Source organism: Hippopotamus amphibius, chromosome 2, assembly GCF_030028045.1.
Source record: "Hippopotamus amphibius kiboko isolate mHipAmp2 chromosome 2, mHipAmp2.hap2, whole genome shotgun sequence".
Classification (NCBI taxonomy): domain Eukaryota; kingdom Metazoa; phylum Chordata; class Mammalia; order Artiodactyla; family Hippopotamidae; genus Hippopotamus; species Hippopotamus amphibius.
The window spans coordinates 175,305,593-175,321,280 of NC_080187.1; the positions used below are offsets into that span (position 1 = coordinate 175,305,593).

Consider the following 15,688-nt stretch of genomic DNA (forward strand, 5'->3'; position numbering starts at 1 on the left):
GCAAGTTGATAAGCACAAATAGTGCAGTGAGCCAGCACAGCATAATGCCTGGACTCACGTCACAGGGAGGTTCTGACCAAGAACAGTGGAAAGAGGCTAAGGCCCAGGAAGAAAGCAGGTGGAGGGAAGGCGGTGCTCCAAGAGAAGAGGCCAGAGACTGACTCAACATCACAGGCGCTGGCAGGACTCTAATCAGCAGGGCGGTTGAGTTGCTGGCAGCAGAGAAAGGGGTATCTGCCACTGCACTGTCAGAATGGAGCGAAGTGTTATGGCTGCCACAAATTATGGCAGACGTTAGGGTGGGGGAATCCGAAAGAAACCAACAGGAAATACAATTAGGCTAAACAAAGATGTGGCAACTATGAAACAGAAGCTGAAATCAGTGAACTAACTCAGATATTCATGAGAGCAAATAGAGAGAGATGTTTCTCTCCCAACCAGAAAGCAAAGGGACAGAAGCAAGACTGATCTAAGGGACGTAGCCACCATGTGCCAGAAATTAGTCCTTCCTTATCTTCTAACACTCTTTCACCTCTTTGCCTTTCCTTCATTCACCTACCATCTATCTCAATTCTTAGCTGTCTGAGAAGCAGAAAGTCAAACAAAGCATGTGGTCTCATGATTGGTTTCATGCCAGTCTTGGCCTGTGACCCACCCTTACCCCAAATTACACAAAAATGAAGAAATTATTTCATGTTTCTCTTTATTCTCAAAATATGATAGTATAAAAGCCCAAAAGGAATAGGCTGTTCCTTGTGTGGTCTTCAGCACTTTGAGGAGGCAGAGCTGAGCCCCCAGGAATGTGAGAGGATCATCTTAAAAAGCCAGCAGTAGCTACTGTGCTAATTTCGACAGCCCAAGTCAAATTCTGGGCAGATCCTTGAATGTGTGGTAGGGCTTCGGCTCTTGAAGAGGCATAGGGGCGGAAATCATTTTGTGATGACAACTGAGCAGAAGAGGACTCAGCACCAGAAAGGTCTGGTGGGAGAAGTATGGAAGGTGACACTCCTTTCTGCCACTACAATAGGGGCAGAGGCACGTGACTCTAGCAAGAGACCAAAGTAGGTGGCATCTCCTTGGATCCCATAAAGGAGAGGTCAGACCACTCCAGGGCTGGTTAATTGGCCTCGTCAGGCAGTGGAATGCTAGCCATAAGAATGGAGACAAACTGTTCCAATTTCTGTGCAGCTTGCTTCCCGGCCTCTAGTACTTCCTCATGATTGGCCCTCCTACGGCTTTCATAATCAGAGATGACCTTGTTGGTGATGAGGGAGAAGCCAAAGACTCGAAGTCCACAGTGCTTTGCAACTATAACTTCTGGTACGGTGCTCATACCTGATGTGGAGAAAGAGGGAAACCAACGGTCAGGATCCACAAATGACTCTTTTCCTCACCCTGTAGCCTCACCTCCATTAATCACCTCATTGACAATTTAGCATCAAGAAAACATCCAAAGAAGCAGCTAAATTAGTGTCAAGCTTAGGCTGTTCCATGTTGCCTAAAAGCGTCGGGCCTCAGAGGGCCTTACACATTTCTTATGAATATTACGATTGCAATGCTTTATTTCTATCTCTGTTTGTGGTCATTCTAAAGTCAGTTCTAAGGATGCAATTCTATCTTCCAGCCAGAGGTACAGAAGGTGGCTATAACAGTTGTTAAGATAATCAGAAACAGTCATCAGATTACGGTCAGGCCGTTAGCATTACAGTGGTTACAGCCCTTGGTGCTGGGTGGGGTGTTGATGCTGCAATGCAAACCTCCCACCACCTTTAAAGTCAGTTTCATTCAATCTTCCCTTGTCAGACCCTCTTCCAGTTTATCATCTAGGTCTACAATCTTTTACTCTTTTCCATCCTGTTTCATCAGAACCCTCCTCTTCACGCCTCCAGCCAAGTTCCCCTTCTCACCAACAGCATCCCCCCCCAGCTTCTGCAGCAGACGACACTCTGCCACAGTCTCAAAGCTGGGGCCCGCCACCATCACGTAGGTGCCTTCCTGTAGCTCTCTCTGCTCTCCCATTTGTTTCCAGGTACTGTGAGCCTTCTGCCTCATATCCCGGTCATAGGCATCAGACATGGCAGGGAAACGAACTCCAAACCTAGGGCACAGGTTGGATTATCTCAGATTAATGGTATACAGTGAGTTCTCTCCTAACTCCCATATAAGTCCTTAGAGCCTACCCACCCACACAAAAAGGAGCAGGATAGGTACCTTTCATCATTGGGTCCTCTGAGAGGGTTCTCACCGCATAAACCAGGTAGGTTGATGTGATCACGGATCAGCATGATATCTCCAACCTCAAATTTGGGGTTGAGCCCTCCAGCTGCATTGGTGACCACGAGCGTGTCCACACCCAGAAGCTGGAAGACCCTCACTGGGAATGTCACCTTAGAAGCAAAACACAAAAGATCAGAGAGTGTTCTTTAAAATGTCACCAATTCACCCATGCAGATAAACATGATATACTCAGGAAAGAAGAGTAAGAAGGGGACGAAAAATCTACCTTGCCTAGGTAACTAGGTAATAAAATAGGATAAAGAGCTCTCTCCCCCTTCTTTCAGACCCAATCAGGCTTCTGCCCCTCATTTACCTTCCAGAGCGGGTAGCCTTCATACAAGTGGAACCTGCCCTGCATCATCACACAGGCTCTGCCATTCAAGATCCCAAACACCAGTCGACCCGCATGACCTGGCACTGTATACAAAAAGAAAGGGAAATGAATGGAATGATGCTTTCATACAACACATATATCCACTGAGCACCTACTCTTGAGCCAACTCACTGTGCTCAACAGGTGAGGGTATAATTAACCAAAAGAGAACATTATCATCTCCACTCTCAGAAAGTTTAAGTCTGGCGGGAGAGACAGAAATTAATCATAGATATAAGTACATGCTGAGATTAGAGCTACGGGGGTGAGGATGCTCAGTGTGAACATACATCAGCTTCTTTTCAAAGAAATTTCAAAAGAATGAGAAAGCCATACTGTAAGAGAACAAAAAAGTAAAAAAAAAAAAAAAAAAAAAGTAAAAAACAGAATAAGTGGGTAATAATGAATGCAGTGAATGTCATAATTACAGACCTCTTCTCCAAAGTTTTCAAAACTTTCAAAATATGTTCTTATTACCCTAGCTAAACTTTATGCTTCCTCCCTCCTGAAAGGGAGCTCATGGTATATTCTAGCTTCCTGAAGAGACTAGAAACAAGGAAAGGGACTGAGGTTGGACCCATACAAGTCTCCCTTGTGACCCACAAAATGGTCCTGTGGGAATACATGCCCTGGATGAGGCATGCAGGGGCGTGAGAGTGCAGAGATAACTCTCCACACAGACATAGTAACCATTATTACCATTTCTGTCAAGTAACATTTCTCCTTTAATGGACATGACCAACCTATCCCTTAGGGAATGGATGGTCCGGGAGAGGGACTAAACCAAGAGGGAGAATTAAGGGATACTCGGAGATTGAGAAGCTTATTAAAAAAAAAAAATTACTGGGACTCCCTGGTGGTGCAGTGGTTGGAATCCACCTGCCAATGCAGGGGAAGTGAGTCAGAGAAAAACAAATATCGTATATTAACACATATATGTGGAATACAGAAAAATGGTATAAATCAACCAGTTTGCAAGGCAGAAATAGAGACACAGATGTAGAGAACAAACATATGAACACCAAGTGGGGAAAGTGGGGAGGGTTGGGGGGCAATGAATTGGGAGATTGGGGTTGCCATATATACATTACTAATAAGAAAAAAAATACCAAATTGTACACTCTAAATATATGCAGTTTACTGTCTGTTAAAAAAAAAAATTACCAGGACTTCCCTGGTGGTGCAGTGGTTAGGAATCTGCCTGCCAATGCAGGGGACACGCGTTCAATTCCTGGTCAGGGAAGATCCCACATGCCTTGGAGCAACTAAACCCATGTACCACAACTACTGAGCCCAAGTGCCACGGTTACGGAAGCCCTCGTGCCTAGAGCCCATGCTCCCCAACAAGAGAAGCCACCACAGCCCACTGCAACTAGAGAAAGCCCACCGCAACTTGAGAAAGCCCACAACTAGAGAAAGCCCACCACAACTAGAGAAAGCCCACCACGCACAGCAACGAAGACCCAACACAGCCAATAAATAAATAAATATATAAATTAGTTAATTAACAGTAATAGAGCAGAGGTGACACAGCTAGGGAAACCCAAACAGGGTATAAAAAATAAGTTGCAAAGTTTAAAAAAATTAATCCACTTATCAGTTAGTGCAGTGCCCTTCTCACTGTGGGTAGGAGTGGCAGGTGGAGCCAATGTCACTACTATCTCCCTTAGAAAACTTTGCACTCTCTCTTTTTAATATTTTCTTCTCCAATCCCATTCCCTCTCCTCCCTGCTCTGGTCTCCCAGTCTTGCTCCAAAAGGTATGAAAAATATCTGTTAAAAGTCTTAACTCTCCAGGGAAAAAAGGAAGGAAAGTAGAATCTGAAAAATTAATAACTAAACCAGCAGAAGTTTCTCAGTTATCTGAGAAATTAATAAGTAAGCCAAATAAACTACCCTTGTCCTTTACTTGGCCCTATTTCACCTGGCCAGTCCCTAAGCCTCATCCTCAGCATGTGGAACTTCCCTGACTAGGGACTGAACCCACGCCCCTGCAGTGAAAACACCGAGTCTTAGCCACTGGACCACCAGGGAAGCCCAGCCTCAGAGCTTTTGGCTGCTATTAGCATGCTAGAAACGCTATCTTCAGATCCCTCAGAACTCCACTGTGCACAGTGGGCCCTTTCCCCCTCCATAGGGTCAATGTGAATCAAGTTTTGGTATTCATGTATCATCTAGGTATCTGTCTGCAAGAACATGGCAGTCTATGTGTTCATTTATTGCTGTGCACCAGCGTGCCCCTTATCCTAGGACTGGAGCTACAGCTGGGGAAATTGGGAATAGCAGGAACACATAGGATAGGGGAGGCCTGATTTTGTCCTGGGAGGTTACAGGCACTGCTTTTTCCACTTAGGCTGCAGACTGAAAGAAATGAGAGAGCTGTGTGAGGATGTGGTGACCATGATGTGTATGGGGAAAGTGTGTAGGGGAAGTGTTGTAAAGCTTTAAGGAGTTGAGTCATTAGAGCATAGGAAATATGTCATCATACAGTACCACTGACACACACAAGCCCTGTCTATTAAAACATTTCTACTGCGGGAATTTCCTTCTAAAGTCATTCTGATTCCTGATGGGTTTTTCCCTCTGTTACAACAGTTGTCTCCAGTCAAATGCTACAGAGGATAGCCAGGATCAGGTGTAGAAGCACTGTCCTCCCATCAGAATCCCATCAGTATCCCTCAGTTCCATCCTTCCTCCCCCTTGCCAGTACCTGTACTTTGGGGAAAGTTCGGTATTTCCCTGTAGTCAAAGATCTGGGCCTGAGTTAATCTGTCAGTCAGACCTCCTAACCCAGAACCACAGATCACCGCCACTTGAGGTCTGTGTTTGGTGTGAGACAAAAGCCATTCTGCAGTGTTCTGATAATCTTCATATGTGAATCTGGGGAAAAAAAGGAAAACCAAGGTGAGTTTCACTCTCATCCCAAGGATATCATAAACTAATGACCTTCAGTGCAGAAAGGCTGGCAGGGGTACCAAGGTGACAGGGGACAGAGAAGTTGGCCAAGGAGCTAGACAAGCTACTATACAAAAAAGCAAACCCAGGCCACAATTCTGCTTGTCAACAGCTAGAGCAGAACTGACGGCATAAGTTTCTCAGCAGCAGCTTGTGTAAAATACAGACTCTGGCGCCCACCCCTACAGAATGAAAATTCTGGAGAGAGGCCCCAGGATCTCTATTTCTTACAAAGGTACCTCAGGTAATTCTGATTCAAAGACCAGGTTTCAGAATTCTGGTCTAGAGGAAGCAAAACTCAACCTGGATTCTAGTCCTAATTTTGTCTTTTTGGGCAAGTAACTTGTGCTTCAAATTCTTTCCTCTAGTGTATAGCAAAGGAATGTAATCAGCTTCACCTATCCTATAGGCTTAGTTTGAAAATGAATTAAAAACTTGCTAACAAGCTCCAAAGGCCTTTGACTCCATAAATCATGGTTCAGGTCCACAGAACTTGAACCTCTTTCACAACTCCCCCCCCTCCCCGACCTCTGTCTTCTCCTTTCCTTGTCTTCACCAAGGTCCAAGGTCCTTTGCCCTTCAGAGACCTTACTCAGAACCCAGACATCCCCAAGAATCAACTGGGAATTTTTCTCACAATTCCAGTCCAATTCTCTCATACCTATGGAAAAAACAAGGATAAGGGATGCCGGGGTGGGGGTGGGGGTGGGGGGGGCGGAACACTGAGGTGTGACAGAGCTGAACACAGCTAACCAAGCCTCCAGAAGAAATCTTTTTCTTCAAAAGTGCTGCCTATGAAACCAGATGACTCTATAATACACCGGGCTACCCTCAGGGAAGTAGCGGGTAAGGGATGGGGTGGGGGCAATAAAACTGGGGTCACAGGATGATGGAGAAGAGAGAAGCAGTGAGGTGGTAAAAGTTAATCAAATAGCATCCCCAAGAGGTGCAAAGGAAATACGTGTGAAACCCTGGCCACCCAGCACATCTAGCCACAGCTTACAGGACTTCCTCACTGGCCCTCAGTCTCCCAAGAACGTCCTGAACCCCTGGGCACCCAAAAGCCAGTGTGATTTCTAATGCTGGAGACTTGGGCTGGGATTTCAAGGACCAAAGCAGAAATAAGGGTTTTCAAAGGTGAGGTGGGGGGAGGAGCAGGATCTGTTGCTCAGTTCAATGAATAAGAATTTCCTTCTCTCCTTGGATACGCCATCCCCAATTTAATTGGACTTCCAACTTGGAGGGAAGAGAGTTGTTGGCGAGGACGTGAGCAATCTCTCCTCTGAAGGAGGAACTCTAGATATGGGCACGCAAAATACCTCGTGGCTTTACCTAGACTCTAGAATGGGGCTCTGTGACGAGCACGTGGGTTGAGAAGACCTCTTCCCTGCATGGGGGTCGGGGAGTGCGCTCCCTCTACACTCACACCGCAGCGCGCGCACACACACACACACACACACATCGGCTCCTTTTGCGAGTTGTCTACGGTCTACTAACCTGTCCCCTTCCTGCTCTGGTGGCGCCACCCCTGCTCGATTCCCGCGCGCGCCCCTGACAGAGCTCCCCGCCCCACTGCTCTGCCGCCTTGCCCCTGACACCGGGCTCCGCGCCAGGCCTCTCTGCATCTCTGGGGCACTCGCTTCCTCTCCTGGCCCCCTCGGGGCCCAGAGTGCTGGGTTTCCAGGTCTCGATAACAGCCATTTCCCCTCCCCAGGGGCCTGCGGGGTTCCCTGGGCCTGCTGCCCTTCTCACCCGTTGTCCACGGTCCCGCCGACGCCCTCTCGATGAGTTTGCCCTTCTCCGCTCATATCTCCTCAGCTGAGCCGAGCTACCGTCGGTCGCCGGGTGCGCTCCGTACAGTTAGTGCATTGTTCGCGACGCACTGGCTTATATCCCCAGCTCGGGAAGTTCCCCAGCCAATGGCAGGCGAGTACGCGGCCGGCCCCGTCTCCATGGTGACACGCCACGACTCAAACGCCAGAGGCTAGGCTGTAAACCTAACGTGAGTTCTTCCCAGCTGCAGTACCTTTCTCCAGCTTCACCTTACCCTCCGTGGGGGAGGGGTGGGAGCATCCAGCCAGTCGTCTCTGCACCCATTCCTTACTGCAGGTCCGGAGTTTCCGGCACGGAACCGTGTGCGGGAAGAGGGTAGAAGTCTGGAGGAGAGCCCCCGAACCATCTACCTGCAACCCCATCTGGTTATGTCTACAGCAAATCGTAGCAGATTTGAAAAGCGAAAAATTTAAACCTTAGGTGGTGCAAATCCAGAATGAAATTAAGTGAGCCTCTGTCTGAGTTGCTTCCTGGGCATAGGGAAAAAGGGTCGACTCTAGCAATAATGCTGATCTGGAGGTTACAGGATTCAGGAGAACATATCAGGGGTCTAAATCCAGGCCCAGATGAGGAGAAGAAAAAGTTCTAGAGGCAAGAATTTCCGGATCCTCGCAGGGGGATGCAGCAAATCCCCTTCTCCAGGTGTTTCCAAATTCCCTATAGACATTAAGCTTTGGGATTTGGGAATGAGAAATAGGAATTTCCAGGAATTTCCCCAGTATTCCCCAAATTATGTTATTTATAGAATACTTACTTCTATACATTCTTTACTCATTATTTTGGATATCTAAAAAACTGTTAAATAAATAAGAAATAAACCTAACAGTATTTACAAAGAATTGTAGCCTATAACAGATATTCACATGCTGGAGAATGTCAGTGAGCATTATTGGGTAGTATTCCAATAGCAAGCCAAATCCAGTCTGCAGTCTGTTTTGGTAAATAAAAGTTTTATTGGAAAAAAAAGCGCGCGCGCGCGCACACACACACACACACACACACACACACACACACACACACACTTCCTAGATCCTTGACACAGACAAAGGATGGGGATAGGGTGGGGATGGGATGGGGAAATGCAGACAGTTCCTTGATTTACACAATATTTGATCCAAGGAATTCAGGTAATTACAGAAGGACTCTTCCCCAAAATGAAAAGTCCTGTGAAAGAATTACACAGCATAATGTCTTTGTAAGAATTTAGCTATTTTCTGCCCCCACTTTTACAAGTTTAACAAAATTCACATCAAATCACAAACCAATGGTCCTTGCTTAGCTATTGGAATCCTCCACCTATTTCCACCCTCCTGAACTCTAACCTTCCCTGCTTGCTGTGTTACCCAACACCATGGCCCAAACCAGTTTCCCAGCCCTGTTTCTATCTCATTCATGTAACAAATAACTTATTGAGCATCAACTATGTACCAGAACTGTTCAAGTGTTAGGGACCTACGAATAATGACAATATACGTAATGACAAAAATAACATATAACATATATATAAAGAACTGAGTGCAGTGCCAAATGAATGCTTTATTCTATTGTTATTATTGGATTATTATTATTATTATTATTCTCCTTATTCATCCAGTAGTTTTTGCAAAGGTAACAATAGGGTGAACAAAGGTGAAGTTTCACCTTAGTAATGTGACTCTGTTCAACTGAGACACTGAAAGCATGATTTTGAATGATGGATAAGTTCAGTCATAAGTAATAAATCAGCCCAAGGGTAATATCTATCAATATTATGTTGCTGAAAGGTTCTTTTTAAACACCCTAAATCCAATCCAGTTTACACAAAAAACAAGAGTAGAACAGGATTCCCCTGGTGGTCCAGCGGTTAAGACTGTGCTTCCACTGCAGGGGGCATGGGTTCAACCCCTACCCCCGGGGGGAAGATTCAGCATGCTGCATGGCCAGCCCCCCCCAAAACACCCCAAAATAAACCCACTAAACTTAAAAAAGGAAAAAGTAGAACATAATTACATCTCAGAAAGCACAAACTTAATTAATTTTGGGGGGGTGGGCAGTGTCATGCTGCGAGGCTTGTGGAATCCTAGCTCCCTGGCCAGGGGTTGAACCAGGCCCTCGGCAGTGAAAGCACCAAGTCCTAACCCCGGGACCACCAGGGAATTCCCTTAATTAGTTTTAATGGACTCTGTCTAAAGTAAGTGTAGATAACCTGCAATAAATCTACAAAAGGAAAGCTGGGGAACAAGGCTCAATCTTCCATAGCATTTCTCCCGTGTCATGTGGGGAAGAGTCTACCATTTATATAAACATTCTGGGCACCAAAGAAATGTACTTTTATATGAAAGGCAAGGACACTTTACCAGATTGCACCTTGGCAAGGGTCACATAACCTTCAGAACCACACAATATAATTTATTCTGAATTCAAATTCAGCAACCAAGCTTCTGCACAATCATTTAGACCCCCAATCTTTTTAATCTCGGATTCACCAATGGCCCAATGAGGAGCTACCCAATGAGGCCCAGCAGGCCTCCTCAGAACACATCTTCATGGTCTGTCCAACACAGGGCCCAGGCTCCAGATCGCATCAAGCCCTACCTTGGGTCCCATCCTACCCCTAACCTTGGTTTGTTTACATCTCTCATTGCTTTCCTCACAGGATTTTTACCTTTAAAGGGTATGCATTTAGGCGTTCTCTGTGTGTGTGTTTATCTGGGGCACTGTGAACACTGGCATACAGCAAATACTTAATGATCATTTTATGAAATGTCTACTAAACGTCTATTATTTCTCTTTAATCCATCTCAAGCCAAGTCTCCGTACTCCATTTTGATCTGTTTTCAATACTTCAGTCCAGAGGTTCCCAGTTTCTCAGTTTACAGGGCACTTAGGAACTCAGCAATTTTTTCACAGCACCCCTAGGTCAAAGAACTACCTAAGAGTTTTGCTTTTTAGGTGGTTGGTGCCTAACAACTTAGTAAACATTTGAAAAAAAATAACATACACAAGTTGAAAGAAAAAATATTCTTTGTTTTTTTGTTAGATAAGCACAAAAATAGTTACTAATGGAATGTGTGTGCCTGTTGGGCACTGCCCAACTTCTCAGACCTTGGAACCCAGCACTGCTACCCTCATTTCCTGTTCCATGCTGATTTTCACACAGTACTTACTTTTTTTTATCATAGGGACCTCCTAAAACCCAGCTTTGCAGAGATATTTTGTCATTAAACAAATGTAGCACAATCTAATGTTCAAATTGTGAACTACCTTGAGCTAGCAGTTTGCATAGTATAGAAGATATGTCAAATATTGCTGTTTCCCTTAAAATTTTTAAATATCCCACGGTACCCCTGTGAATTTGCCCCTTGGCACAGAGTTTGGGAACTGTGGCCCCAGGCACTCTTTGCCACACCATTCCTGAATCTGTGTTGTGCTAATCAAACTACCTGTGAATGAATTCCATCTCCACCCCTTACCTACCAGCTGTGTGATCCAAAACAGGTAAAAAAACTCATCATACCTCAGTTTTCGCATCTGTAAAATGGTGATAATAATGGTACTCACTCTTGTTGCAAGGATTATATAAAATGCTAGTTAAATGTTTAGATAAGTGCCTGGAATTACATTAAGCATACAGAAAATATTGACTATTATTATTTTTCCCCTTTGTCTCTTTTTCTTTTTGATTTCTCTAGAATCACCTGACCACGAATTGGATCAGAACAAAAACTAGCGCTATGCCCAGCACATCAACAGCAACTCTAATCCTGCATTGTTTAAAAGAGTAGCCACTAACCAAATGTGGCTATTTAAATTTAAGAAAATTAAAAGATAAAATAAAAAATAAAAATTCAATTCTTAGTTATACTAACTACACCTCAACCCTCAAAAGCCACATGTGGCTAGTGGCTACCACATTGCATAGCACAGAAACATTTCAATCATCACAGAAAACTCTACTGCACAACGCTGTTCTTATCTTTTCTAGTCACTGCTACCCAGTATCCACATTTTTAAAAGCTGGAACTATGATTTATTCTGTACTTGTAGGGTTCCTGTAGTCAGGAACCAAATAATTATCAACTTTAGCGTGATTGCAGCTAATTACTGCCTTATTACCCTTTTTCTATCTTCTTCTCACCCCTCTTTGAATTCTGAGGGACTCCCACATCCAGGCATACATGCAGTAACATACTCATCTTCCACACTCAAAATCAAAGAAACTAAAGAATGGAAGCGGCAGGTTCTAAGTCACCAAGTATTGGCTTATGGAGTAGAAAGATCTCTTGAAATAGTGACTCCCAATGGCAACATTTATAGAATAAGGCTCAGTCTCTCAGGGTTTCTTTAGGCAGGTTTAATAAAATAGGTTTATTTTATTCCTGCCCTCTTGACTGAAATTTCTCATTCTCTCCAGACCACAAGATAGATGTTCCCCTACCTACTCCACCATCACCAAGAATCTTGACCTTCCATTTTCTCCAATTCCTGAAATTAAAATATTATTTTAGTTTAGTTTTTTCCCCCTTGGTAAAAGGATCACTTTCATCTCTCTTCTCTGTGTGACAGCCCTATCTTTGACTCATTCAGTGCAGGAACAGAGTGAAGATAAACAGACTGACCTAATATCCTCAATTCCCAGATAAGGAAGCTGACTACACCCTAAAGGAAGGGGCAAAGCACTGGGGTATGGCAAGAACCTGGAACAGAAGGGAACAAAGGTGCAGAATGATAAAGAGAAATAATCCCTTAAAACTAGACCACACCCTACCCCACTCCATCCAACACCCCATCTTGGTTAATTCACTCTGAATATTACCAAAAACATTCTTTGCCCTGGAAATGGAGTAAAGAACTGTGTTGGTTTCACAGGGGTGGTAAACTACCACTTTAAGAAAGGGTAAAGAAGAAATAGGGTATGTGGAAAAGAGAAAGCAAATTGGGACACTGGGCGGCAGAAGCCCAGCAGATGTCTCCAGCCCCATTCTCTGCCATCTACACAGTGTGATAGTTACCACTTGGTTGGAAGCCTGAAGATAAAACCCTTCCAAATCTTTGCTGTTTCTTTCTTCACAGCCTCCTGTTAGGGACTATCTCAAAACTCATATATGTTGAACCCCTAACCCCCAAACCCCAAAGTGACTATATTTGGATATAGGGTCTTTAAAGAAGTAGTTAGGTTAAATGAGGTCATAAAGGGCCCTAATTCCTTTTAAGAAGAGGAAGAGACAGCAGGGATCTGCGCACAGAGGAAAGGCCCTGTGAGGACAGAGTAGAGAAGGCGGTTATCTGCAAACCAAGGACAGGCAGCTATCTGCAATCCGCTGACACCTTGATCTTGGGCGTCAAGGCTCCAGAATTGTGAGAAAATAAATTTTATTGTTCAAGCCACCCAGTCTGTGACATTTTATTATGGCAGTCCTAGCAAACAAACACATCTCCATAGCCTGATTTTTCTCTATCTAAGTGAGAAGCCCCCCATCCCATAAGTAAGATAGCTGGTACTGGGGGTAATATTGAAAATATTTACCTGTATAGTACAGGAACCAACCAATCAGAACCAATGCCAGCCATAAACAATTGATACCAGCCACAATGAAGTGTCCCAGCTGAATATCCACCCTGCTTAGGACTACAGTATTGCTTAGCACACAAATGTCCCTCAAGATAGGGCTTAAGGTAATAAAGTAATTAACTTGTCATTTATTAAGAAACTTCTATGCGCCAGGCACTGAGCAGCAAAAGGGCCCCATCCCAGATATCACGCATTCTACCAACTCTGCACTTCTGCCCTTTTCAATCTGCCTAGTGGTCCAGTGGTTAAGACTCCATGTTCTAAATGCAGGGGGCAGAGGTTTGATCCCTGGTTGAGGAACTAAGATCCTACATGCTGCACAGTGCAGCCAAAAACAAACAAACAAACAAAACCCAAATTACAAGTTAGAAGACCTGAATTTTTTTTTTAATTGGTTTACTATTTGAGGGGAAAGCACAAGCCATGAAGAATTGAGGTGTTGTCAGCAAGAGGGTGCTAGAAGGAATTTATTATAGAATTGGGCGTGTGTTAAGAGATTTTGAAGGGGTTTAAGGAAGTGGGATTTTACTCTGGATTGGATGCTGTCAGGAAGTCGGCTAATTCTATGGGTATCTAATATAGTTTATCTAGAAGGAGAGAAGACTAGACAGAGGCTAAAGTTCCAATACGTAAAGAAGTAGCAGTCATTCATGTTAACTGGGGGAGGAGGATACTGGGGATTTTTGTGTCTTGGAGAATGTTCCTGTTATGACTGTGTTCAGACATGATTGTGGAGTGATCTTGTTTTTAAGACCTGGACTTTTAATCCCATTTCAATCTCTCCCTTAACTTAAGTGACTGTAGTTTACAGAGCCTCAATTTCCATTCTGCAAAATAAAAATAGTCTTGCCCTCCCTGTCCACCTCATAGCGAGTTTTTGTTTGTTCTGCACTAGCCCAGCCCCCCGCAATGTGGGATCTTAGTTCCCCCAGCAGGTATCAAACCCTTGCTGCCTACAGTCACTGGACCATTGGGGAAATCATCTCACAGTGGGTTTTGAAATCAAATGAATACAGACATAAAAGTGCCTTATTAACTGTGAGCAAATTACCAATATTACCATCATTACTTTTTGCATTTCTCTGCCTATTGACCTACTCAAGACAGTTCAAATCCAAGTTATCCATACACAATAAAATAATAATCCTTTATGTTTTTAAAGTTTTTTCTGCTGCTCTGGCTGGAAGTGATTTCCTCTTTCCTTGAATTTGTACACTGTTTAATTCATTGCCTATGAAACGTGTTGCACCATGAATTTCTAGCATTGATTTTTTTCATGTAATAAAAGATTACTAGTGTTGATATTTTATTTTATCCTCTCTCTCTCTCTTTTTTTTTCGCTGCACCACACGGCTTGTGGGATTTTAATTTACCGGACAAAGGATCAAACCTGCATCCTAGACAGTGAAATCGTGGAGTCCTAACCACTGGACCGCCTGGGAATTCCCTAGTGTTGATGTTTTATACTGTGAATTTTCACATTATTATGCCTCCCTACCCAGAGTTTAAGTTCTTAAGACTTGTCTTTCACAAAGACATAACAAATGTGTATAGGTGTATTGATTTCTGAACTTCTACTGTTTGTAGTAGGTTGAAAAACACAGCCATAACATTTTGCAGCTCCTCCCATCAAGAATTGAAGTCCATTTCCCCACACCTTGAATCTGGGCAGGCTTTATGACTTGCTACGATCACTTATCTTCTGACCACTAACAGATAGTAATGTCTCTGAGGGTGAGACAATTTATTCATCTTAGATTTCTCCTAAAGTACTGTGCCTGGAACTGTAGGTGGTTGGGGCTGAGTCCATTTGCAGAGTACATAATGGCTCCTTCCAAGAGAGTCTTGGAACTCAAGTCCCAAAGGAATTTATTATAAGGCAGTTTCATATGAGAGCACTTAGAGAGCCACTGTAGTTCCCCTAACTCTGTCTCACACCTACATGGGTGGAGGCTAGTCTGACGTTAAAAGGGATCCGTAACAGGATGATTCCATCACACCTTTCCTTCCGTGCCTCACACATGAGTCTGAGAGAACATTCTTCCTGTTGGTTAACATTTGCTTTTCTGTTTATTTCTCCAGCCACACATCCCTATATTTAACCTACAATGAAAACATCACCAAGAGACCAAACTACTAAAAAAAATAAGCCATTCTACTCATCCATCCCTCTAGGATCCTTGTTACTGTATCCAGTTCTCCATTTCACCCACATTTTTATAAAACTAGATGAAATGAACATCAAATATGGCTTTGGTGACAGTGAGGAGAGTCACAAAAGGACAGGAAACAGAATGTGTAACCAAGGGTGCAAATAATGAACCCTACTCACCCTAAACACTTGAGCATCTGTGTGCCAGAAACATCAGGACAAACAGCAGACTGGCCTATCCCCCTGCAGAGCTACTACCCCTTCCCCATTTTGTATCCACAAGTTCCTTAGTTCTGAAGTGTCTGTGGGACCTACCCAGCCTGGAAAAACTATCTAAAAATCAGAACCCAGATGAAGTCTCCAGCCCCTTTAGCAGCTACAAGTGCTAGGAAAGCAGCGGTTCTTTCGTTATTAAATATTTGGGGCAGGCCACACTTTCCTAATGTTAGGCTCAGTAGAGAGGCTTCTAGCTTAACTAGTCATGGTCCTCAGAGTTGTTTTTTTAATTCCTTGTTGCCTCACAGATGTAAGACAGTCACAGCTTGGCC

General features: G+C 44.0%; 1 protein-coding gene across 1 annotated transcript; it reads right to left on the reverse strand.

The window, feature by feature from the left end:
- Positions 1-688: 688 nt before the first annotated feature.
- Positions 689-7,514, reverse strand: PNP (purine nucleoside phosphorylase). Its single transcript, XM_057719817.1, has 6 exons — positions 7,357-7,514; positions 5,360-5,529; positions 2,591-2,694; positions 2,212-2,387; positions 1,908-2,098; positions 689-1,335 (listed from the first exon to the last, which is right to left on the reverse strand). Exons 1-6 carry the CDS (start codon positions 7,410-7,412, stop codon positions 1,118-1,120), a joined length of 915 nt encoding a protein of 304 aa, XP_057575800.1. The 5' UTR covers positions 7,413-7,514; the 3' UTR covers positions 689-1,117.
- Positions 7,515-15,688: the final 8,174 nt, after the last annotated feature.